Raw genomic sequence first — 23,356 nt, forward strand, 5'->3', positions numbered from 1 at the left:
AGAACTGTATAAAACATTGGTTAGGCCACAGCTTGAATACTGCATACAGTTCTGGACACCACATTACAGGAAAGATATGATTGCAGTAGAGAGGGTACAGAGGAGATGTACGAAGATGTTGCCAGGGCTGGAGAATTTTAGCTATAAGAAAAGACTGAATAGGCCGTGGTTGTTTTCTTTGGAACAAAAGAGGCTGAGGGGAGATTTAATTGAGGTATATAAAATTATGACGGAACTAGATAGAGTGGATAGGGAGGACCTTTTTCCCTTAGCAGAGGGGTCAGTGACCAGGGGGCATAGATTTAAAGTAATTGGTAGAAGGATTAGACAGGCCCTGAGGAAAATATTTTTCACCCAGAGGGTGGTGGGGGTCTGGAACTCACTACCTGAAAGGGTGGTAGAGGCTATGGACCAAGTGCTGGAAAGTGGGATTAAGCTGAACAGCTCTTTTGCAGCCGGCACGGACACGATGGGCCGAATGGCCTCCTTCTGTGCTGTAACTTTCTATGATTCTATCATTAAAAGCTAAACGTGATTCGAAATGTTGCAATTATTGCTGAGACACAGAATTGAAGCAGAACAGAGGCACAGAAACAGAAGTGAAGAAGAAAGTAGCGAGAAAAATAGAAATTCAAGGCAGAGATAAAATGTGAGAAAGAGAGATGGCACAATATAGTTAAGTCACTGTAAACGTTTTTGTGACTTCATCATTGTTATTCATTCCCATTACTTTTAACAATAAGCCTGACTATTCCATGTCAAAAGTGCAGCCCCAGATATCAGAGTAGTATCCTCAGAATTGGGGCTAGAGAGAAGGGACAGAACTCCAGCGCAATTAAAATAGATGCAACACGATGAACATGATGCATACAGCAAACAGGCCGTAGGTTCAGTTTTGATGGGGCTGGTGGTTTAGAAACAGGGGGCCAGAACTTGTGCAGAGTGACGTGGCAACGATTGCTGCAGCTCCCGTGAATTAAATTTACGAATGTACTTTCTGCGGGCTCTGTGCCGTCTACTTGCGTGATTTTGAACTTTTAAAGAATTGTGCACAATCAACGCAGCCTCTGAACAGAGTAAATTGATGCGCATCGAAATGTCTGTGACAATAGAAGTTCCGCCCAGAAGCAGGCAAGCAGATTTCATTCATTTTAAGTTAGTATTCTGGAAGTCATTTTATTAAAATAAATATTTTTTTTTATTTACAAAGCCAAAGAAATAATTGAATTAAATTAAAGAGACAGAGGGAAAAGTAAAAAAAATTTTTTTTTTTAATTTAAAAAATTTTTCTTTTAATGACCAAAAGCTATTAAAATAAGAAGGGGGCAGATCTTACTCCCGAAATAACGGAGAGCTCAACAGCGCTCTCCGTTTTTTATGGCGAATCGAAGGAGCAAGTCGCCTCATTTGCAAATGCACAGGAAATTGTGGAAATAGTGAACGAATCGGTTCGCCGGTGATTTGACAGCAGTGAATTAAAGGGACATCGCACCCTACAATCATAGAAATCATTGAAAAATCCTAAACTTGCTCATCCGCCCAGCTGGAATGTAACTAATTACGCCACCAAATGGCTTCAAAATATCAGGTCTAAACTAAGTTTTAAAAGCAATAACTCTTTATGACTGCCAAACAACTAAGAATTAAATTTTTAAAATTATTCCTTATTTTAATAGTTTTTGGTCATTTAAAAAAAACATTTAATTTAAAAATTTTAATTTTTTTTTACTTTTCCCTTCTGTCTCTTTAATTTAATTCAATTATTTCTTTGGATTTTCATTAAAAAAAATATTTGTTTACAATGACTTCCAGAATATTAATTTTAAATGAATGAAGTCTGCTCATCTGATAGTGGGCGTGACTTTGCTTCCTGACAGATTTTGTGGGCGTGTCTTCTATTCTCACAGACATTTCCGTGCAAATCAACCTACGTTGTTCAGAGGCTGGGTTCATTGAGCACAATTCTTTAAAAGTTCAAAAATCACGCAAGTCGACGCCACAGAGTCTGCAGTAAGTACATTCGTAAATTTATTTTGCAGGAGCTGCAGTGATCGTTGCCACGCTGCTCTGCACAAGGTCTGCCCCAAGGAGCAATGGTCCCCTTACCTAAGGAAGGATATATTTGCCTTAGAGGTGGTGCAACGAAGGTTCACTAAATTGATTCTTGGGATGTGAGGGTTGTCCTATGAGGAGCGATTGTGTAGAATGGGCCTGTACTCTCTGGAGTTTAGAAGAATGAGAGGTGATCTCATTGAAACATATAAGATTCTGAGGGGGCTTGACAGGGTAGATGCTGATGCTGTTTCAACTGGCTTGTGAGCCTAGAACTAGGGGGCATATTCTCAGAATAAGGGGTAGGCCATTTAAGACTGATCTGAGGAGGAATTTCTTCACTCAGAGGGTTGTGAATCTTTGGAATTCTCTACCCCAGAGGGCTGTGGATGCTGAGTCATTGAGTATATTCAAGGCTGAGATCGATAGATTTTTGGACTCTAGGGGAATCAAGGGATATGGGGATCGGGCTGGAAAGTGGAGTTGAGGTTGAAGATCAGCCATGATCTTATTGAATGGCGGAGCAGGCTCGAGGGGCCATATGGCCTACTCTTGATCCTATTTCTTATGTTCATGTGTAATATGAGACTCCACGTTTTTAAAATTTAATTTTTTAGTTGTTTTGCAGTCAACAGTACTAACCGCATTTTTAAAACTTCGTTTAGACCTGGTATTTTAAGTGTACCGTTTGGTGGCATAATTAGTTACTTTCCAGCTGGGCAGATGAGCAAGTTTGCGATTTATTTAATGATTTCAATGATTGTAGAGTGCGCTGTCCCTTTAATTCGCCGCAGTCAAATCTCCGGTGAACCAATAGGAGATGTTCATCATTTCCGCGTTTCACTGCACGTGTGCAAACGCGGGAACTTGCTTCTTAGATGCTCCATTAAAATGCCTGTTGAGTTCCTTCGTTATTTCCGGAGCAAGTTCTGGCCCATGGACATTTGACAAGAAATACCAGTCACTCGTTGCTTTCTTATATTGAAAGTAAACCACAGTGGGGTGAATCACCCAAGCAGACGTCCAGTTCATATGCAAAATACTGCAGATGCTGGAAATCTGAAATAAAAACAGAAAATGCTGGAGAAGCTCAGCAAGTCAGGCAGCATCTGTGGAGAAAGAAACAGAGTTAACTTTCCATTCGAAGACCTTTCATCAGAACTGGAAGATGTTGAAAGAGTTAAAGTTTTTAAGCAAGTACAGAGCCAGGGAAAGGTGGGGGTGGAGGGAGGGGAGGAAAGAACAAAAGGGAAGGTCTGTGACAGGGTATCATCCTCCGCCATTTCCGCCAACTCCAGCGCGATCCCACCACCAAACACATCTTCCCCTCCCCTCCCCTTTGAGCATTCCGAAGAGACCGCTCCCTCGCGACACCCTGGCTCACTCTTCCATCACCCCCAACGTCTGCTCTCCTCCCCACGACACCTTCCCGTGCGAGCACAGGAGATGCAACACCTGCCCCTTCACCTCCTCCCTTCCCACCTCCCAGGGCCCCAAACACTCCTTCCAGGTGAAACAGCGGTTTATTTGTACTTCTTTCAATTTTGTGTACTGTATTCGCTGCTCACAATGTGGTCTCCTTTACACTGGGGAGACCAAACGCAGACTGGGTGATTGCTTTGCTAAACACCTCTGCTCTGTCCACAAGCGTGACCCTGACCTGCCGTTCGCTTACCATTTTAATTCCCCGTCCCACTCTGACTTCTCTGTCCTCAACCTTTTACACTGTTCCAATGAAGCTCAATGTAAGCTCGAGGAACAGCACCTCATCTTTCGTATAGGCACTTTACAACCTTCCGAACTCAATACTGATTTCAATAACTTCAGATCATAACCAATGCTCCCATTTTTTTCGGACAGCAAGTCCTGGTAATGGTTCTGCTGCTGCCAATTACAGCTACTCCTGACTAACCTTTTGTTTCTTAACCTGTCTCATTATTACCCTCCTTGCCTTTTGTTTTATTCGTTCATGGGATGTGGGTGTCGCTGGCGAGGCCGGCATTTATTGCCCATCCCTAATTGCCCTTGAGAAGGTGGTGGTGAGCCGCCTTCTGGAACCGCTGCAGTCCGTGTGGTGACGGTTCTCCCACAGTGCTGTTAGGAAGGGAGTTCCAGGATTTTGACCCAGCGACGATGAAGGAACGGCGATATATTTCCAAGTGGGGATGGTGTGTGACTTGGAGGGGAACGTGCAGGTGGTGTTGTTCCCATGCGCCTGCTGCTCTTGTCCTTCTAGGTGGTAGAGGTCGCGGGTTTGGGAGGTGCTGTCGAAGAAGCCTTGGCGAGTTGCTGCAGTGCATCCTGTGGATGGTGCACACTGCAGCCACTGTGCGCCAATGGTGAAGGGAGTTAATGTTTAGGGTGGTGGATGGGGTGCCAATCAAGCGGGCTGCTTTATCTTGGATGGTGTCGAGCTTCTTGAGTGTTGTTGGAGCTGCACTAATCCAAGCAAGTGGAGAGTATTCCATCACACTCCTGACTTGTGCCTTGTAGATGGTGGAAAGGCTTTGGGGAGTCAGGAGGTGAGTCACTTGCCGCAGAATACCCAACCTCTGACCTGCTCTCGTAGCCACAGTATTTATATGGCTGGTCCAGTTAAGTTTCTGGTCAATGGTGACCCCCAGGATGTTGATGGTGGAGGATTCGGTGATGGTAATGCCGTTGAATGTCAAGGGGAGGTGGTTAGACTCTCTCTTGTTGGAGATGGTCATTGCCTGGCACTTATCTGGTGTGAATGTTACTTGCCACTTATGAGCCCAAGCCTGGATGTTGTCCAGGTCTTGCTGCATGCGGGCTCAGACTGCTTCATTATTTAAGGGGTTGCGAATGGAACAGAACACTGTGCAATCATCAGCGAACATCTCCATTTCTGACCTTATGATGGAGGGAAGGTCATTGATGAAGCAGCTGAAGATGGTTGGGCCTAGGACACTGCCCTGAGGAACTCCTGCAGCAATGTCCTGGAGCTGAGATGATTGGCCTTCAACAACCACTACCATCTTCCTTTGTGCTGGCTATGACTCCAGGCACTGGAGAGTTTTGCCCCTGATTCCCATTGATTTCAGTTTTACTAGGGCTCCTTGGTGCCACACTCTGTCAAATGCTGCCTTGATGTCAAGGGCAGTCACTCTCACCTCACCTCTGGAATTCAGCTCTTTTGTCCATGTTTGGACCAAGGCTGTAATGAGGTCTGGAGCAGAGTGGTCCTGGCGGAACCCAAACTGAGCATCGGTGAGCAGGTTATTGGTGAGTAAGTGCCGCTTGATAGCACTGTCAACGACACCTTCCATCACTTTGCTGATGATTGAGAGTAGACTGATGGGGCGGTAATTGGCTGGATTGGATTTGTCCTGCTTTTTGTGGACAGGACATACCTGGGCAACTTTCCACATTGTCAGGTAGATGCCAGTGTTGTAGCTGTAGTGGAACAGCTTGGCTAGAGGCACAGGTTGTTCTGGAGCACAAGTCTTCAGCACTACAGCTGGGATGTTGTCGGGGCCCATAGCCTTTGCTGTATCCAGTGCACTCAGCCGTTTCTTGATATCACGTGGAGTGAATTGAATTGGCTGAAGACTGGCTTCTGTGATGGTGGGGATTTTGGGAGGAGGCCGAGATGGATCATCCACTCGGCACTTCTGGCTGAAGATGGTTGCAAACGCTTCAGCCTTGTCTTTTGCACTCGCGTGCTGGACTCCGCCATCATTGAGGATGGGGATGTTTGCAGAGCCTCCTCCTCCCGTTAGTTGTTTAATTGTCCACCACCATTCACAACTGGATGTGGTAGGACTGCAGAGCGTTGGTTGTGGAATCGCTTAGCTCTGTCTATAGCATGTTGCTTCTGCTGTTTAGCATGCTTGTAGTCCTGAGTTGTAGCTTCACCAGGTTGGCACCTCATTTTTAGGTACCCCTGGCATGCTCTTTTACAATCCTCATTGAACCAGGGTTGATCTCCTGGCTTGTTGGTAATGGTAGAGTGAGGAATATGCCAGGCTGTGAGGTTACAGATTATGCTGGAATACAATTCTGCTGCTGCTGATGGCCCACAGTGCCTCATGGATGCCCAGTTTTTAGCTGCTCGATCTGTTCTGAATCTATCCCATTTAGCACAGTGGTAGTGCCACACAACACGTTGGATTGTGTCCTCAGTCTCCACGAGGAACTGTGCGGTGGTCACTCCTACTAATACTGTCATGGACAGATAGATTGGTGAGGACGAGGTCAAGTAAGTTTTTTCCTCGTGTTGGTTCGCTCACCACCTGCCGCAGGCCCAATCTGGCAGCTATGTCCTTCAGGACTCGGCCAGCTCATGGTGCTACCAAGCCACTCTTGGTGATGGACATTGAAGTCCCCCACCCAGAGTACATTCTGTGCCCTTGCTACCCTCAGTGCTTCCTCCAAGTGGTGCTCAACATGGAGGAGGACTGATTCATCAGCTGAGGGAGGATGGTAGGTGGTAATCAGCAGGAAGTTTCCTTGCCCTTGTTTGACCTGATGCCATGAGATTTCATGGGATCCGGAGTCAATGTTGAGGACTCCCAGGGCCACTCCCTCCTGATTGTATATCACTGTACCGCCACCTCTGGTGGGTCAGGACATACCCAGGGATAGTGATGGAAGAGTCTGGGACGTTGGCTGAAAGGTATGATTCTGTGAGTATGGCCATGTTAGGCTGTTGCTTAACTCATCTGTGGGACAGCTCTCCCACTTGGCACAAGTCCCCAGATGTTAGTGAGGGGGACTTTGCAGGGTCGACTGGGCTTGGTTTGCCGTTGTCGTGTCCGGTGCCTAGTGGTCCGTCCGGTTTTATTCTTATTATGACTTTTCGTAGCGAGATTTTGCAACTGAGTAGCTTGCTGGGCCATTAAGAATCAATCACATTGCTGTGGGTCTGGAGTCACATATAGGCCAGACCGGGTCAGGATGGCAGGTTTCTTTCCCTCAAGGACATTAGTGAACCAGATGGGTTTTTACAATAATCCAGTAGTTTCATGGCCACCATTACTGATACTAGAATTTTAATCCCAGATTTTTATTTAATTAATTGAATTTAAGTTCACCAGCTGCCATGGCAGGATTTGAACTCATGACTCCAGATTTTAGTCCAGGCCTCTAGATTACTGGTCTAGTAACATAACCACTCAGCTACCGTATCCCTTGCACCATCATCCCTTTTGTCATTTAAACTCTACCCTAGCATAGGAACAGGAGTAGGCCATTCAGCCCCTCGTGCCAGCTCCGCCATTTGATAAGATCACGGCTGATCTGTGATCTAACTCCATATACCTGCCTTTGGCCCATATCCCTTAATACCTTTGGTTGCCAAAAAGCTATCTATCTCAGATTTAAATTTAGCAATTGAGCTAGTATCAATTGCCATTTGCAGAAGAGAGTTCCAAACTTCTACAACCCTTTGTGTGTAGAAATGCTTTCTAATCTCGCTCCTGAAAGGTCTGGCTCTAATTTTTAGACTGTTCCCCCTACTCCTAAAATCCCCAACCAGCAGAAATAGTTTCTCTCTATCCACCCTATCTGTTCCCCTTAATATCTTATAAACTTCGATCAGATCACCCCTTAACCTTCGAAACTCTGGAGAATACAACCCCAATTTGTGTAATCTCTCCTCGTAACTTAACCCTTGAAGTCTGGGTATCATTCTAGTAAACCTATCACAGACCTTCCCTTTTGTTCTTCCCTCTTCCCTCCCTCTCTCTCTCCTCCCCCCCCCCCCCCCACCCACCACCTGTTCAAAAACTTTAACTCTTTCAACACCTTCCAGTTCTGACGAAAGGTCTTCGACCTGAAACATTAACTCTGTTTATTTCTCCACAGATGCTGCCTGACTTGCTGAGTTTCTCCTGCATTTTCTGTTTTTACCTGCGGCTCATAGGTTCGACATTCCTGAAGAGCAGCAGAGTGCGTCTAAAATTCAAAACAGAGTCACACAGCAATCCCGGTACCTGCAAACTGACTTTTTCAGTCGTTGGTACTTCCCAAACTGCTCGCTTCATGTTAGTTGCAAGAAAGAGTCAATCTTAAATCAGTTCCTTTTTGTTTGCAAAGAACGCGTTCAATGCTGGCAGTCTTAAGTCGTGAACAATCTCTGAAATGCATTTTAATGTGTTGAGAAATTTAGTTGACTTGATAATTTATCAATCGTCCATCAATACTATCAGTTAATTCCAAACACAAAACAAACGATTTAATTATATAATGTATATTAATTTCACCGTAAACATCTAAAAAAGACAATTCATTTTAAACTACTGTAACAAATTGTCCCGCCGACCTTGTTGAGTGAGTTTGGACCAGTGCCAAGTCAGATAACGATGGGGCACCTGCACCTGTGCAAATCACCTGGAAACGAGCCAAATCCCGCTTCAATTGGGGAAAAAGGCGCGAATTTATTTATTGGTGCCTCGTTTACCTGAAGGAGCTGTGTCCTGAAAAGTTCGAGTGTAAATGGTATTCAAATTGGATAAAGATCGAAAGGCAGGTCCTGTAAATCTGTCGACCTGGGGAGACAGATCAAGATTTCTCGGAAAGGAATTTTCAGCTGACGGAGAACAACTATTTGAAGTACAGTATTTCGAAAAAGGTTCCTGTGAGTGTTACTTTCCACATTAAAGGCTATCGTTTTACTCGGGGGTGGAGAGGGAAACGGACAGAAGGGTAGAGGGGATGGGGGGTGGCAGGTATAGAGGGGATGGTGGTGGTGGTGGTGGTGGGGGGGCAGGGATAGAGGGGGGGGGTGTGCAGGGGTAGAGGGACGTGGGGGGGGGGGGGGTAGAGGGACACGTGGGGGGGGGGGGGTAGAGGGACGTGGGGGGGGGCGCAGGGACACGGGGGGGTGTGTGTGCAGGGGTTGAGGGATGGGGAGGGTAGAATGATGGTGGTAGGGTAGGGGGGAAGTGTGGTCCAGAAATGTCTGCTTTGATCACAATATCCTGCAGGTATTCACTGAGTAGAACAGCACAGAAATATAATCTTTCAGATGAAGGGAAAAACAAAGAAGCTGCATTCCATCTGCCCCGTACAGAAAGACAGCAGATGAGATAATTGCTGTGTTTGGGGCTCGCTGCTTTTGGGAGGATGCACAGATGTGTTTTTAATGAGAAGAAATGTATCAAATAAGGAAGGACAATAATGGTACACGTTTTAACTCATATATGGACATGCAGATGTGACAAAAGTGAATAATTTTGTCTACTTTTGACTTCATAGTGGTTCATACATAAGGGGGACGATTTTCCGGGGGCGGGGGCGAGGGCTCCTAAAATGGCGGAATCCCGGAGCGGGTTCGGAGCCTGGCTCCAACCTGCTGACTTTCGGGTTCCCCAGTGACGCGTTTGGGTGCGCACGCAGCTCCCACATGCGGGACTCCCACCGGCAATTAAAGCCGGCGGGATGCTACTTCAGAGTTATTTAGATACTTGAGCTACTTGACAGACCTCACTGAGTGGAGATTTTGGCAGGGGTACAATTTTGAAGGATCCTCAGCATGTTTCCTGTGCTATGGGAAACACTCCCTGTTGGAACAGACATGTTTCAGCCAGCAGCCGGTGGGAGATACAAAGGATTATTTGACAGGTGGGTGGAAAACCTCATGTATTGCAGCAGGGCACTCTGTCACTTCAGACAAAGTTTTGGCTGCAACACCTTTGTCTTTCCACTCAAAATTCTTAATTTATACCCAAAACACTGCTGTGCAAACACATTTACTTACTTTGCGGACCCCCTAAAACTCACACCATCAGGATGGGGGGGCGCCATAGCTACATTCATCACTTCATCCGAGGACGAGCAACATCACCAGCCTCGCCAGGCACGTCGTCCACCTCCGCCACGTGGAGCTCCACAACACAGTGCTGCGCCACAGGCACCTGCACAAAATAGTCGTGCAACTACACATGCACCCACTGTAGGGTGACACAATGGGTGGTATCAAGTATGGGTGTTCATGGTGAACCTCAAGGGACTTATTACACAAGCCAGTCAAGAATGGCCAAGACGTGGCAGTAGTGGTGACAATAATAATATTTAATGTGCCATTAACAAAAATCAAATATAAATAAAAAAACATGACAAACCATGTAACACCCTTGTGCATTCCCTTTGTGCTCACAAAACCTTTGCCTTACACTTACCAGTTCTCCTACGTGGTGCTTCCCCTGTGGCTGCAGCAGAGGTAGTGGCAGGTTGCTCTTGTTCATGCCCTGACCGATTAAATGCTTTAGGCCTACGCCCTCTGGGTTCGGTGCCCGTGAGGGCCCCTCCAAAGACTGCTCCACCTGCACCTGTGCAGGGGCAGACTCGGCCACCTGGAGAGGAGGCAGCATTGCGGGTACTGGTTGAGAGGGGGCCAACAGGTGAAATGTGGGAGTGCTTGAGTGGCGTCCCCACTTCCATGTCCCCTTTCGCCATCATCCCTCTCCTGGGCCAGGCCCACATCACTCCTTCCACCCTGCTGGACGACAGTTTGGAGGACATGTGTGAAGCCTTTTAAGGCCAGTGCCAGAGTATCTGCCTGCCTATTTAAGGTGGCAGAAAGTTGCTCACCCTGAGTCCGAAGGGCCGTTGTCAGGGCCTCAACGGACTCATTGGTGAGCCGTGCTTGAAGCTTGATGGAGGCTAGCCTTCCCTTCATTGCAGACATTCCCACGACACTCTCTCAGAGATGCCCTCATGTTCCTGTGACAGTATCTCAGAGATTCCCTCCTGTACCTGTCCACCATTCCACTCATGCAGGAGTTGGACTCCTCCATCCTCTGTGCGATTGTGGAGAGTGCACGTGGCCCCTGTTGCAGCACCTCGCAAATGTGCTGCTGCCCCTCGATCATTCTCCTGTTAAAGAATGGCCCCCAGGGTTCAGCATCTGTGTCCAGCTGAGCAGCGCCTGGAGAAGAGTGCTCCCAACGACGCGGACTCTCCACAGTTGCCCCTGCCACCAGTGTCTGCTCTTGCTCATGTGTGCGGTGACTCACCACGAGCGACTCCAACTAAGTGAGGATGGGGACCCACCGAGGTGTGTGTATCTGCACTGGTGGATGGCTCGCTCAGATGTGACGGTGCCCCCTCAGCGGCCGGCAGATCCTCTGAGGAATTGCCCTCCCTCGTCCGTCGCTGAAGGCCCTGTAAGAGAACAGAAGGCAATATTAAGCATGATGACAGATGTTGAGGTGCTGAAGATGGCAAGGCATGTTAACATCATTTGCTATTGTGACTGCTGAATATTAAAGTTCTGTCACCAGCCGTTTGTTGGGTGGCGGTCTCGGCGGATCGGCACTTGAGGGTGCAGTTTAGTTTAAGAACCTCCTGCTCCGCATCCGTGAGGACGACCTGATGTTGCGGCCCCCCTCCGGTCTTCACCCTCTCCTGTGCATTCTGGGCTCTCTTCTATAAGGGGAGGAAGTAGAGAGGCGTGAGTGAGGGATGGTGACCAAAAGACCATAAGAGATAGGGGCAGGAGTAGGCCGTTCGATGAGATCATGGCTGATCTGATTTTTACCTCAACTCCACTTTCCCGCCCTTTCCCCCATATCCTTTGACTCCCTTGCTGATCAAAAATTTGTCTAACTCAGCCTTGATTGTATTCAATGACTCAGCCTCCACAGCTTTTTGGGGTAAAGAATTCCAAAGATTCACGACCCTCTGGGAGAAGAAATTCCTCCTCATTTCCATCTTAAACGGGCGACCCCTTATTCTGAGACTATGCCCGGAATCAACCTAGTGAACCTTCTCTGAACTGCCTCCAGTGCAAGTATGTCCTTCCTTAAATAAGGGCACCGGAACTGTACGCAGTACTCCAGGTGTGTTCTCACCAGCACCCTGTACAGTTGTAGCGTGACTTCCCTGCTTTTATACTCCATCCCCCTAGAAATAAAGGCCAATATTCCGTTCGCCTTCCGGATTACTTGCTGCACCTGTATGTTGACTTTTTGTGTTTCATGTACGAGGACACCCAGATCCCTCTGTACTGCAGCATTTTGTAGTATTTCTCCATTCAAATAATATTTTGCTTTTTTATTTTTCCTCCCAAAGTGGATGACTTCACATTTTCCCACATTATATTCCATCTGCCAAATTTTTGCCCATTCACTTAACCTGTCAATATCCCTTTGCAGACACTTTGTGTCCTTATTGCAACTTGCTTTTCCACCTATCTTTGTATCATCAGCAAATTTGGCCACAGACACTCTGTTCCTTCATCCAAGTCATTGATATATTTTGAAAATAGTTGAGGTCCCAGCACTGAGCCCTGCGGCACCCCACTAGTTACAGATTGCCATTTTGAAAATGACCCTTTTATCCCGACTCTTTGTTTTCTGTTAGTTAGCCAATCCTCTATCCATTGCCAGTATATTACCCCAACACCATGAGCTCTTATCTTGTGCAGTAATCTTTTATGTGGCACCTTATCGAATGCCTTTTGGAAATCCAAATATACTGCATCCATTGGTTCCCCTTTATCCACCCTGCCCGTTACTTCCTCAAAGAACTCTAATAAATTTGTCAGACACGATTTCCCCTTCATACAATCAAGGAGAGTCAACATGGTTTTATTATGAGTCTCCAAATGTCCTGCTACTACCTTAATGGATTCTAGCATTTTCCCAATGACAGATATTAGGCTAACTGGTCAATAGTTACCTGCTTTCTGTCTCACTCCCTTCTTGAATAGGGATGTTACATTTGCGGTTTTCCAATCTGCTGGGACCTTTCCAGAATCTAGTGAATTCTGGAAGATTACAACCAATGCATCCACTATCTTTGTAGCCACTTCCTTTAAGACCTTTGGATGCAAGCCATTAGGTCCATGGGACTTGTCAGCCTTTAGACCCATTAGTTTACCTAGTACTTTTTCTCTAGTGATTGTTTTTAGTTCCTCCCTCCCCTTTGCCCCTTGATTTTCTACTATTACTGGTATATTATTAGTGTCTTCAACTGTGAAGACAAATACAAAATATCTGTTCAATTCCTCTGCCATTTCCATGTTTTCCATTATTATTTCCCCAGTCTCATCCTCTAAGGGACCAATGTTTACTTTAGCTACCCTCTTCCTTTTTATAAACTTGTAGAAGCTTTTACTGTCAGTTTTTATATTTCTTGCTAGTTTACTCTCATCATTTATTTTCTTCCTCTTTATTATTCTTTGTCATCTTTTGCTGGTTTTTAAAGTTTTCCCAACCTTCGGGCTTACCAGTAATCTTTGCCATGTTGTATGCTTTTTCTTTTAACCTGATACCATCCTTGACTTCCTTAGTTAGCCATAGTTGGTTCACCCTTTTTGTGGACTCTTTCCTCCTAACAGGGATATATTTTTGTTGCGAGTCATAAAATATCTTTTTAAATGTTTGCCACTGCTTATCCATCATCATACCATCTAATCTGTTTACCCAGTCCACTTTAGCCAATTCTGCCCTCATTCCTTTTAATTACCCCTATTTAAGTTTAATACAGTACTTTCAGACCCAAGATCTTCGCTCTCAAACTGGATGTGAAATTCTATCATGTTATGATCACTGCTTCCCAAGGGATCCTTTTCTTTGAGATCATTAATTAATTCTGTTTCGTTATCCATTACCAGATCCAAAATGGCATGTTCCCTGGTTGGTTCCCAGACGTATTGCTCTAAGAAACAGTCCCTAATACATTCTATGAACTCCTCCTCAGTGCTATTTTTGCCAATTTGATTTGTCCAATCTATGTGAAAGTTAAAATCGCCCATGATTATTGCATTACCTTCTTTACAAGCCCCCCTTATTTCCTGATTAATATTTTGCCCTACAGTGTAGCTACTGTTAGGGGGCCTATATACTACTCCCACCAATGATTTCTTTCCCTTGCTATTTCTTACCTCCACCCAAATTGATTCGACATCTTGATCTTCTGAGCCAAGATCATTTCTCATTATTATACCAATTTCATCCTTTATTAACAGAGCTACCCCACCACCTTTACCTTTTTTCCTATCCTTCCGAAATGTTAAATAACCCTGAATATTTAGCTCCCAACCTTGGTCACCTTGCAACCACGTCTCTGTAATGGCCACGAGATCTTACCCATTTGTTTCTATTTGTGCCGTCAATGCATCTATCTTATTACGAATGTTGCGCGCATTCAGATAAAGAACCTTTAATTTTGTCTTTTTACCATTCTTTCCTACCCCGGCCCCATTTGCTAGTGCACTCTTATGTTTGTATGCTCTGTCCCTTCCTGACACACTCTGTTTATTATTACCCCCATCAATTTCCTGTACTACTTCCAAATCTTTTCTCTTTATCAATCTAAATTTCGCCCCACCTGAGCCCTTCCTCCCCTCTATTTAGTTTAAAGCCTTCTCGACCACCCTAGTTATTCGGTGGCCTACCACTGAATGCATTGGTTTGGATGAGGCTGACCGTGAAAGAGATGCATCAGAGGAAGAGTATGAGACAGAGCCATGGCATTGTATGAGGATTGGGTTGAGTGGTAATGGTGGGATGAGTACTGGGGAGTTGAGTAAGTGCAGGTAAGTTGAGGATGAGCTTTGAGTGGGTGTGAGGAGTGATGTGATAGAGTAGTGTTGGCAGTACAGAAGGAGTTGTGGGGTTGGGGCGGTGATGTGGAAGATGGAGTGTAGGAGAATCAGTAAGTGTACTCACTTTGGCTGACCTCGTTAGGTCATTGAAGCGCTTCCTGCACTGGATCCATGTGCAGGCGATGTTGCTGCTGCTGGTGATCTCCTCTGCCACTGGTGATCTCCTCTGCCACCTCGAGCCAGGCCTTCTTGGTGGCAGAGACAGGCCACTTCCTCCCATCCGCTGGGTAGAAAATACCCCTCCTCCTCCTCACCCCATCCAGTTGGACCTGGAGTGAGGCATCGGTAAATCTAAGAGCAGCCTTTCCCCTGGTCTGCTCCATTCTGTACTTTTCGTTTGCAGCAGGAGCTGCATTGGAGGACTGCCCCTTTAAATAGGACTCATCCAGCTGACAGCCTGTGATGCGGGTGTGCAGTCCGCCCACTGCGCAGGTTGACGACGGGAAACCGGAAAGCCACGATAAGTGCCTTCAATTTACCCGCAATCGCGTGGGGAACGGATGGATTTTACTGGGCGGGTTACCCACGCACCCAGCCGCGCCCCCCCCACCACCACCACCACCACCCAGCCCTGCTGCCATCCCACCTCCCTGGTAATTTCGGGGCCAAGGAGTTTGAAAACTAGCTGCATTCAAAATCACACCTGCAGCTTACTCGACACAAATGTTGTGAAGAATTGTTTAGTTGTCTCTGAGGCTACATGTTAGAGAGAAAAGCCAAGCCAAGTTCAAACATAAATATATTGTGATTTATTCACTTATGTGTACGACTGGCAGTTACTTTTGAATAGTTATTCAAATCTATAACTGCTGGAATATTTGAGGTTGGACTGTTCAAATCATTGAGCATTTTAGAATTTTCAAAGAGATAGATCAAGGTAGATAGCTCCCAAAGTTGCTAAGCCTATAAGACAAAATTAATAAATGCATATGAAAAGGTTAACTATAAAATAATAGTTTAATTATATATAAACAAACTGTAATTCATTGTTTTTCTATTAGTTAGTAAATTTGCTCAATAAAGTATGTATCGAGATCTTATATTGTGACACTGGTGGTGTCTAATCACTGAAGAACCTTTTTTTTATAAATGGTGTTCCATTCGTCATCCTGGGCTGAATGTCTGATATCATCATTTTCAAGTAAAATGCTTATGGATTTTTTTTCTGTCAATCCAATGCACATGTACAAACTGAAACAGCAAATAACATATGTGACTATTTTATACAGAGAAGATGCTTCCACTTGTAGGTGTGACCAAAACTAGGAGCCATAAATATAAGATAGTCACAGTATAATAAATCCAATAGAGAATTCAGGAGAAACTTCTTTACCCAGAGAGTAGTTAGGATGTGGAACTCACTACCACAAGGAGTAGTTGAAGTGACTAGCATAGATGCATTTATGGGAACGCTAGATAAACACATGAAGGAGAAAGGAATAGAAGATTATGCTGATTGGGTTAGATGAAGGGGGATGTGGAGCATGGCCCAGTTGGGGCTGATGGCCTGTTGTTGTGTTGTACATTCTATGTAATTTTATGTAATTTCTACAAACAGCCTTAGTCAACAGGCAACCCAGTAAAGGATTACGCAACACCCAGTGTACCTTAACACTGATACAACCACACCTTGTGTGGGATGATCAACGCCAAAAGATAGGTTGGACCACATTAATGGCTGAGGTCCAGCTCGAATACCACACATGATCAGGAGCGGCGAGGAGAGACAGCCTGTATCTACGGTGGGGCAGGAGGCCGTCCAGACATATAAACAAGAGGCAGTGGGAGGAAATAGCGGCGGAGGTCAATGCCAGGAGCATAGCTCCAAGAGCATGAATGCAGTGCAGGAAGAACTTCAATGATTTAACATGAGTTGTCAAGATTAGTGAGTTCAATCTTCAGATGGCATATTCTGCCAACTGCACCACGAGCTTCATCCACTGTTCAATGCACTGCACCCCCCACCTACCAACAATCTCTATCAATCAATACGCAATCCTTCAATTCATATGGTTTACTTCACCCTCAAACAATTAGCATTGGTGCAAGCCTTACACCCACAACTCACATCTCACACACACTGACGGCTATTCAACCATGACAGCCACATCACCCAAACATCTAGCAGGACACTCGCTGACACACTTCTCTCTTTCTTGCAGAAGAAGATGGCACATAACAGGAGGCAGCAAGAAAGAACCGGAGGAGGACAGGCACTGGCCTACATGTCCTAACTCCCATGGAGGAGGCAGTGCTGGCCATCATGGGAAGGGCCATCGCTGAGACCGTGGCTACTGGCGGTGCTGGAGGTATTGACGATGAGGGTTTCTGTATACCTAATCCTCCTTCTCTCTTCCCATTAATCCCTCATCCCACAATCTTTTCTGACTCACGTGCTGCAGGTGGTGCAAGCACGCATGTCTTACTTTCTCCTCTTCCCTCACCACAACTCAACCCGTGTCCCTTTATCATTTCAGATACTCTAGAACTGGAACCTGCCCAGTCAGAGGAGGCAGAGGAAGAAGACAGTGATAATGAACAGACACCGTCACTCGATCTTACACTCGCAGACACCAGCTCAGAGACTGACACTGTGTATACTTCAGAGGCTAGGATAGAGGAGGATCTGCACGTGGTGAGACACTGGCCACAAGTGTGCAGGATCCAGGGCGGGGAGAAGGGATACCACACATGCCAGCTCACCGGAGGGCAAGGTCTGCAGCAGAGGATTCAGCTGAGGACTTCAATTGCCCAGGCTACAGAAGGTGGCTGATGGGCGTACACAACCAAATGCTTGGTGCACTGGAAAGCCTGCCAGAAAGCCTGCGCACAATGTCAAGGAGCATGGAGGAGTCCAGCTCCAACTTGATACAGGGCTTTGCGCAGAGTTTGGAGCCCATCCTTTCCCACATGGAACGGGTGGTCACTCCATCTGCACACCTGTGGAACCCACCATGATACAGCGTCTGATGACCGATGTCACAGCTTCCATTGCAGCACAAACAGCTGCTATCAAAGGTCTGACTGCAGCCTTAGAAACATAGAAAATAGGAGCAAGAGTAGGCCATTTGGCCCTTCAGGCCTGCTTTGCCATTCAAAATGATGATGGCTGATCGTCTAACTCAGTACCCTGTTCCTGCTTTTTCCCCGTATCCCTTGATCCCTTTAGCATTAAGAAATATTTCTATCTCCTTCTTGAATACATCTATTGACTTGGCCTCCACTGCCATTTGTGGTAGAGAATTCCACAGGTTCACCATCCTCTGAGTAAAGAAATTTCTCCTCATCTCAGTTCTAAATGGCATACCCTGTATCCTGAGACTGTGACCCCTGGTTCTGGACTCGCCAGCCATCGGGAACATCCTCCCTGCATCTAGTCTGTCCAGTCCTGTTAGAATTTTATATGTTTCGATGAGATCACCTCTCATTCTTCTAAACTCTAGTGAATATAGGCCTAGTCGACCCAATCTCTCCTCATACGTCAGTCCTGCCATTCCAGGAATCAGTCTGGTAAACCTTCGTTGCACTCCCTCCATGACAAGGACATCCTTCCTCAGATAAGGAGACCAAAACTGCACACAATACTCCAGATGTCTTCTCACCAAGGTCCTGTATAACTGCAGTAAGACATCCCTGTTCCTGTACTCAAATCCTCTTGCAATGAAGGCCAACATACCATTCGCCTTCCTAACTGCTTGCTGCACCTGAATGCTCGCGTTCAGCGACTGGTGTACAAGGATACCCAGGTCTCGTTGCACCTCCCCTTTTCCCAATCTATCACCATTCAGATAATAATCTGCCTTTCTGTTTTTACAACCAAAGTGGATAACCTTACATTTATCCACGTTATACTGCATCTGCCATGTTCTTGCCCACTCACCCAACTTGTCTAAATCACATTGGAGCCTCTTTGCATCCTCCTCATAGCTCACATTCCACCCCAGCTTTGTGTGGTCTGCAAACTTGGAAATGTTACATTCAGTTCCCTCATCCAAATCATTGGTATATATTGTGACTAGCTGGGGCCCAAGCACTGATCCCTGCGGTACCCCACTAGTCACTGCCTGCCACCCGGGAAAAGACCCGTTTATTCCTACTCTCTGTTTCCTGTCTGTCAACCAATTCTCAATCCATGCCAGATTATTCCCCCCCCCCCAATCCCATGTGCTTTAATTTTACACACTAACCTCTTGTGTGGTACCTTATCAAAAGCCCTTCTGAAAATCCAAGTACACTACATCCACTGGTTCTCCCCTATCTATTCTACTAGTTACATCCTCAAAAAAACTCCAGCAGATTTGTTAAGCATGACTTCCCTTTCATAAACCCATGCTGACTTTGTTCAATCCCGTTAATGCCCTCCAAGTGTTCTGTTATCACATCTTTTATAATAGAGTCTAGCATTTTCCCCACTACTGATGTTAGGCTAACTGGTCTGTAATTCCCTGTTTTTTCTCTCCCTCCTTTTTTTAAATAGTGGGGTTACATTTGCCACCCTCCAATCTGTAGGAACTGCTCCAGAGTCTGTAGAATTTTGGAAGATGATCACCAATGCATCCACTATTTCCAGGGCCACTTCCTTTAGTACTCTGGGATGTAGTTTATCAGGTCCTGGGGATTTGTCAGCCTTTAGCCCCATTAATTTACCCTAGCACTTTTTTTTTACTAATACTGGTTTCCTTCAGCTCCTACCTCTCACTAGACCCTTGGTTCCCTAACATCTCTGGGAGGTTATTTGTGTCCTCCTTTATGAAGACAGAACCAAAGTATGTGTTTAATTGTTCTGCCATTTCTTTGTTCCCCATTATAATTTCCCCCATTTCTGACTGTAAGGGACCTACATTTGTCTTCACTAATCTTTTTCTCTTTACATATTTATAGAAGCTTTTACAGTCAGTTTTTATGTTCCCTGCTAGTTTACTCTCCAAACTCTATTTTTCCCCTCTTAATCAATCTCTTTGTCCTCCTTTGCTGAATTCTGAACTGCTCCCAATCTTCAGGTTTGCCGCTTTCTCTGGTAATTTTATATGTCACCTCTTTGGATCTAATACTATCCCTAATTTCTTTTGTAAGCCACGGTTGAGCCACCTTTCCTGTTTTATTTTTGTGCCAGACAGGAATGAATAATTGTTGTAATTCCTGCACACGGTCTTTAAATATTAGCCATTGCCTATCCACCGTCATCCCTTTTAGTAAAATTCCCCAATCTATCATAATTTCCTTTATTTAGATTCAGGACCCTAGTTTCGGATTCAACTACTTCACTCTCCATCATAATGAGGAATTCTATCATGTTATGGTCGCTCTTCCCTAAGGGACCCCGCACAACAAGATTGTTAATGAATCCTTTTTCATTGCACAATACCCAGTCTAGGATCGCCTGTTCTCTAGTTGGTTCCTCAACGTATCGGTCTAGAAAACCATCACGGACACACTCCAGGAATTCCTCCCCCACAGTATTATTGCTAATTTGGTTTGACCAATCTATATGTAGATTAAAGTCACCCATGATTATAGTTGTACCCTTCTTGCATGTGTCTTCAATTTCCTGTTTAATGCCCTCCCCTACATCTCCACGACTGTTTGGGGGGCCTTTCGACAAACCCCACCAACGTTTTCTGCCCCTTGGTGTTTCTTCGCTCCACCCATACAGATTCCACATCGTGATTTCCTCCTTTACTAACAACGCTACCCCACCTCCTTTCCCTTTTTGCCTGTCCTTCCTAAATATTGAATACCCCTGGATGTTCAGTTCCCATCCTCGGTCAACCTGCAGCCATGTCTCCGTAATCGCAACTATATCATAACCATTAATATCTATCTGCGCTGTTAATTCATCTAGCTTGTTGCGAATGCACCGCGCATTAAGACACAATGCCTTTAGATTTGTCTTTTTAAGATTGCTAGTCATCTTAGTTTCATTTTGGATTATGGCCCGATTTGTTTCTCGTCCTTGTTTTCTCTGCCTCCTTATTTTTTTTTATTCATTCATGGGATGTGGGAGTCGCTGGCGAGGCCGGCATTTATTGCCCATCCCTAATTGCCCTTGAGAAGGTGGTGGTGAGCCGCGTTCTTGAACCACTGCAGTCCGTGTGGTGAAGGTTCTCCCACAGTGCTGATAGGAAGGGAGTTCCAGGATTGACCCAGTGACGATGAAGGAACGGCAATATATTTCCAAGTCTGGATGGTGTGTGACTTGGAGGGGAACGTGCAGGTGGTGTTGTTCCCATGTACCTGCTGCTCTTGTCCTTCTAGTTGGTAGAGGTCGTGGGTTTGGGAGGTGCTGTCGAAGAAGCCTTGGCGAGTTGCTGCAGTGCATCCTGTGGATGGTACACACTGCAGCCACTGTGCGCCAGTGGTGAAGGGAGTGAATATTTAGGGTGGTGGATGGGGTGCCAATCAAGTGGGCTGCTTTGTCCTGGATGGTGTCGAGCTTCTTGAATGTTGTTGGAGCTGCACTCATCCAAGCAAGTGGAGAGTATTCCATCACACTCCTGACTTGTGCCTTGTAGATGGTGGAAAGGCTTTGGGAAGTCAGGAGGTGAGTCACTTGCCGCAGAATACGCAGCCTCTGACCTGCTCTCGTAGCCACAGCATTTATATGGCTGGTCCAGTTAAGTTTCTGGTCAATGGTGACCCCCCAGGATGTTGATGGCGGGGGATTCGGCGATGGTAATGCCGTTGAATATCAAGGGGAGGTGGTTAGACTCTCCCTTGTTGGAGATGGTCATTGCCTGGCGCTTGTCTGGCGCAAATGTTACTTGCCACTTATGAGGCCAAGCCTGGATGTTGTCCAGGTCTTGCTGCATGCGGGCTCGGACTGCTTCATTATTTGAGGGGTTGCGAATGGAACTGAACACTGTGCAATCATCAGCGAACATCCCCATTTCTGACCTTATGATGGAGGGAAGGTCATTGATGAAGCAACTGAAGATGGTTGGACCTAGGACACTGCCCTGAGGAACTCCTGCAGCAATGTCCCGGGGCTGAGATTATTGGCCTCCAACAACCACTACCATCTTCCTTTGTGCCAGGTATGACTCCAGCCACTGGAGAGTTTTCCCCCGGATTCCCATTGATTTCTGTTTTACTGGAGCTCCTTGGTGCCACACTCGGTGAAATGCTGCCTTGATGTCAAGGGCAGTCACTCTCACCTCACCTCTGGAATTCAGCTCTTTTGTCCATGTTTGGACCAAGGCTGTAATGAGGTCTGGAGCCGAGTGGTCCTGGCGGAACCCAAACTGAGCATCGGTGAGTAGGTTATTGGTGAGTAAGTGCCGCTTGATAGCACTGTCGACGACACCTTCCATCACTTTGCTGATGATTGAGTGTAGACTGAGCGTTAATTGGCCGGATTGGGTTTGTCCTGCTTCTTGTGGACAGGACATACCTGGGCAATTGTCCACATTGTCGGGTAGATGCCAATGTTGTAACTGTACTGGAACAGCTTGGCTAGAGGCGCAGCTCGTTCTGGAGCACAGTCTTCAGCACTACAGCCGGGATGTTGTCAGGGCCCATAGCCTTTGCTGTATCCAGTGCACTCAGCCGTTTCTTGATATCACGTGGAGCGAATCGAATTGGCTGGAGACTGGCTTCTGTGATGGTGGGGATATCGGGAGGAGGCCGAGATGGATCATCCACTCGGCACTTCTGGCTGAAGATGGTTGCAAACGCTTCAGCCTTGTCTTTTGCACTCACGTGCTGGACTCTGCCATCGTTAGTTGTTTAATTGTCCACCACCATTCACGACTGGATGTGGCAGGACTGCAGAGCTTTGATCTGATCCGTTGGTTGTGGAATCGCTTAGCTCTGTCTATAGCATGTTGCTTCCGCTGTTTAGCATGCATGTAGTCCTCAGTTGTAGCTTCACCAGGTTGGCACCTCATTTTTAGGTATGCCAGGTGCTGCTCCTGGCATGCTCTTCTGCACTCCTCATTGAACCAGGGTTGATCCCCTGGCTTGTTAGTAATGGTAGAGTGAGGAATATGCCGAGCCATGTGGTTACAGATTGTGGTGGAATACAATTCTGCTGCTGCTGATGGCCCACAGCACCTCATGGATGCCCAGTTTTCAGCTGCTAGATCTGTTCTGAATCTATCCCTTTTAGCACGGTGGTAGTACCACACAACACGTTGGATGGTGTCCTCAGTGCGAAGATGGGACTTCATCTCCACGAGGTCTGTGGGTGGTCACTCCTAACAATACTGTCATGGACTGATGCATTTGCAACAGGTAGATTTGTGAGGACCAGGTCAAGTAAGTTTTTCCCTCGTGTTGGTTCCACTATTGCTTCTTCCCTTTCTGTCTTTTGTTTCTATCCTTGTTTCCCCCTCTGTCTCCCTGCTCAGGTTCCCATCCCCCTGCCATTCTAGTTTAAATCTTCCCCAACAGCACTAGCAAACACCCCGGTGAGGATATTCGTCCCGGTCCTGCTCGGGTGTAACCCGTCCCTCTTGTACAGGTCCCACCTTCCCCAGAATTGTTCCCAATGTCCCAGGAATCTGAATCCCTACCTCCTACACCATCCCTGTAGCCACGCATTCATCTGGTCTATTCTCCTGTTCCTATACTCACTAGCACGTGGCACTGGTAGTAATCGTGAGATCACTACCTTTGAGGTCCTGCTTTTTAATTTATCTCCTAACTCCTTAAATTCACCTTGCAGGACCTCGTCTTTTTTTTACCTATGTCGTTGGTACCGATATGGACCACAACTACTCGCTGTTC

The 23,356-nt window shown here is 46.2% G+C and overlaps 1 protein-coding gene across 2 annotated transcripts in view; it reads left to right on the forward strand.

The window, feature by feature from the left end:
* The first annotated feature begins 8,482 nt into the window (after positions 1 to 8,482).
* The window catches only part of LOC137331101 (SLAM family member 5-like), a 34,948-nt gene continuing 20,074 nt past the window's right edge, over positions 8,483 to 23,356 (forward strand). The window contains exon 1 of one of the 2 annotated variants that reach the window (XM_067994703.1): positions 8,483 to 8,653. In XM_067994703.1, coding sequence (XP_067850804.1) covers positions 8,512 to 8,653 — 142 coding nt within the window. In that variant the 5' untranslated portion in view covers positions 8,483 to 8,511. The remainder of the gene's footprint in view (positions 8,654 to 23,356) is intronic. The other variant, XM_067994704.1, reaches the window with a different exon arrangement.

The sequence above is a fragment of the Heptranchias perlo genome, chromosome 13, assembly GCF_035084215.1.
Source record: "Heptranchias perlo isolate sHepPer1 chromosome 13, sHepPer1.hap1, whole genome shotgun sequence".
NCBI lineage: Eukaryota > Metazoa > Chordata > Chondrichthyes > Hexanchiformes > Hexanchidae > Heptranchias > Heptranchias perlo.